The sequence below is a fragment of the Ctenocephalides felis genome, unplaced genomic scaffold (genome assembly GCF_003426905.1).
Source record: "Ctenocephalides felis isolate EL2017-DRISC unplaced genomic scaffold, ASM342690v1 CF-g0.4_SCAFFOLD_00845, whole genome shotgun sequence".
NCBI classification, from domain to species: domain Eukaryota; kingdom Metazoa; phylum Arthropoda; class Insecta; order Siphonaptera; family Pulicidae; genus Ctenocephalides; species Ctenocephalides felis.
In genome coordinates this window covers 31846746-31849592 of record NW_020536999.1, presented here as the reverse complement: position 1 = coordinate 31849592, position 2847 = coordinate 31846746, and the positions used below count along the sequence as shown (strand labels likewise).

Below are 2847 nucleotides of genomic sequence, written 5' to 3'. Positions count from 1 at the left end.
TGATTCAAATATGTCTGTTGAATAATGAATAAAATTCTACTAATGTCCTGACTATGGTCTATGTAAGTATGGGCACTGATTGACAGCTCATTCCGATCGCTCCTCGACTCTTTTTACCCGAAGACGCAGCGGGACGCATCTTCGAATCGCGTCACATCGAGTTTCTAATATATCCTTTTGATGCTGGATCAAAACTAGTGATGTCTAAAACTACTATGTATATAATATCGATGTAATCGATAAAAATAAAGAATCTTATTTAAAGCTTTTTTTCAGTTTTGCAAAAGAAGAATTTTTAGATTATGCTAATATTAAAATACGTTTTCATGTCGACTATACAACGGTAGAAATTTGTTTATGAGTTTATATTTGTTTATTCGTTAATTCGTTTGCACGTCTTTTTTGTCTCCAAGAAAGCCAGCTTATATTTGTGGGCCTGACTATGTTCTATGAATCACAAGACTAAAAGAATGATTATTATTGTATAGAATGTTCTAGTTACCCATAATTTAATTTTATTAGAAATATATGAATAGTTTGACATTTATGGAATCAAATCTAGTATGCAATGAATCCATTTAAATTTTGTTTAAGTCATAAATGTGAACAGTTCTTAACATAATAAATAGGAATTACTTACCATGGATGTGCCATCACGCTCCAGTTGGTCGGCGATGCTTACTTATTCAGGAGATAGTGCAGATACGTATAATGTAGCACCTAATAATGAAGATTCTTCAAATGCATCGCAAAATGCTCAAAACAAATCTTCACCACTTACTAAGTGCCCTAAATGTTCGCACAACTGCAAAAACAAGTGCATTAGAAACACACGTCTCCATGAGTTTTGGTATACATGTTTGCTGCAATGGAATAAGGTTAAATCAGCATGTTATTTATGTTATCAGTATATTAATCAATTTTTTAAGTTCTTAATTGATAATTTTCAATCCGACGATGATGATCATGGATCTACAAAAAAAATTACAGCAGAAGCTCAGTCTGTCAGAATCATTCAGCCACAGACAGTAGATGTTTTTAGATCGAATGTTTATAAATCTAATTTATGGGCAAATCCTTTACCTGATGTATCTGGTGGTTTCCTGAAGTGTTCAGCAAAATTTTATGAGAAGAACCCAGGTCAAAAGTATGAACTATGTACATGGCTATATCGAGAATTAAACGTTCTATTCAGCCATCAAACTGATATAAGTCATGTCAAAAGCGTTGTATTAGATTTGATTTTGCTTTATGATATTAATTCCTCTGCTTTTCGAATGGCTATTTGGCCATATTTCACTAACTTTACTGATCATTTCACTCATGAGTTTTATGTATTTGCCCGTTCACCATATAATATGGTAGGTTATGATCAAAGAGTCAGTTATGTAACAAAAGAATGTATTAATGAGAATGCTAGAACTATATCATCAGATGCCACTTCTGCTCATCAAAATAATGGGTCAAATGGCAACTTGACTGTTGACTTGAACTCTTTGGGCATTCAGGCAGCGCCACCAACTAATTCCGCTGCTTTTCGCATGGCTAGTTTGCCATATTTTAGCTTTACTGATCCTTTGACTCATGTGTGTTATGTAATTGCCCGTTCACCTTATAATATGGCAGGTTATGATAAAAGAGTCAGTTATGTTACAAAAGAATATATTATTGGCAATACGCATGTTCTGCATGGTGAGAATGTTAGAATTATATCATCAGATGCCACTCCTGCTCATCAAAATAATGGGTCAAATGGCAACTTGACCCATGACTCGAACTCTTTGGGCATTCAGGCAGCGCCACCAACTAGTAACAACAAACCACCACATGATAGAACTCCAGAACTAATATTATTGGATTCAGATGATGATAACATTTCTCTGCTTAATGAGCCAAGTACAAGCAGAGGTAGGAGTAGAAAACAAAAATCAGTTTCTATCTCTAAATCAAAGGCCGAATCGTCAACGAGTAAAAGGTATGAATTACGTAATATTTGCCGAACACAGCAAATTAGTACGGCAAAATCTGATAGCAAAGATCATGAACCCAAAAGAAGACAACTTAATTCCAAAAATAACAAGTAACTTGTTAAAAATACAACAAATATTTAGTGCAGTTCTAATGTAATAAATTTACAGTAAAATACGGAACTTTTTATCACGAAAACAAATTAATCTGAGAATTAAATCAAGAAACTAACTTTTTTCACAAAAATATTTAGTTTTTTTCATCAAACTTTATTTGAAGAAGAGGTCAAAGAAATTTAAATAATATGTCAAATCAAATCAAAAATTGATTAATTAAATAATATTATTAATTAATTGTAATAAAAGAGTTAGTGATATGCTTTATAAGTTTTTTGTAAATGTTATGAAAAATAATTATTGTGAAATGTTACTTACAAACAGTAAAACAAATAAATTAATTTGAGCTGCTGCCTATTTATATTTATCATTTTTAAGGTAAAATATGTTAAATATAATAAAATTATCTTATTTATAGCTCTAATCTTATTACATTTTATATACTTAATAATAGTACTTTTTTATTAATTACTTAAAATTAAGATAATTGTTATTATTTTGACTTTTACTTATAACCTCTTGATAACAAATTACTAGCATTTATTATTAAAAAAGATAATATTTTTTTTACGGAAGATTGATGTGAAGTATGTGGAGTGGTGTCTCTACATATAACGAAGTATTAAATTTAAAACATCATTTTTTAGGTATTAATTTTCTGTTAGAAGTTCGACAATTACCTAACATCTCTAGCTACGGTATCGCGCCACAGATAACTATGAGAAATTTTATAAGCAACTCAAAATCCATTGTTCGGTATATT

At 30.8% G+C, this 2847-nt stretch overlaps 1 protein-coding gene across 1 annotated transcript; it reads left to right on the top strand.

Moving 5' to 3' along the window:
- The first annotated feature begins 641 nt into the window (after positions 1–641).
- Positions 642–2084, top strand: LOC113382181 (E3 ubiquitin-protein ligase Topors-like). Its single transcript, XM_026620724.1, has one exon. The coding sequence runs from the start codon at positions 642–644 to the stop codon at positions 2082–2084; it is 1443 nt and encodes a 480-aa protein (XP_026476509.1).
- Positions 2085–2847: the final 763 nt, after the last annotated feature.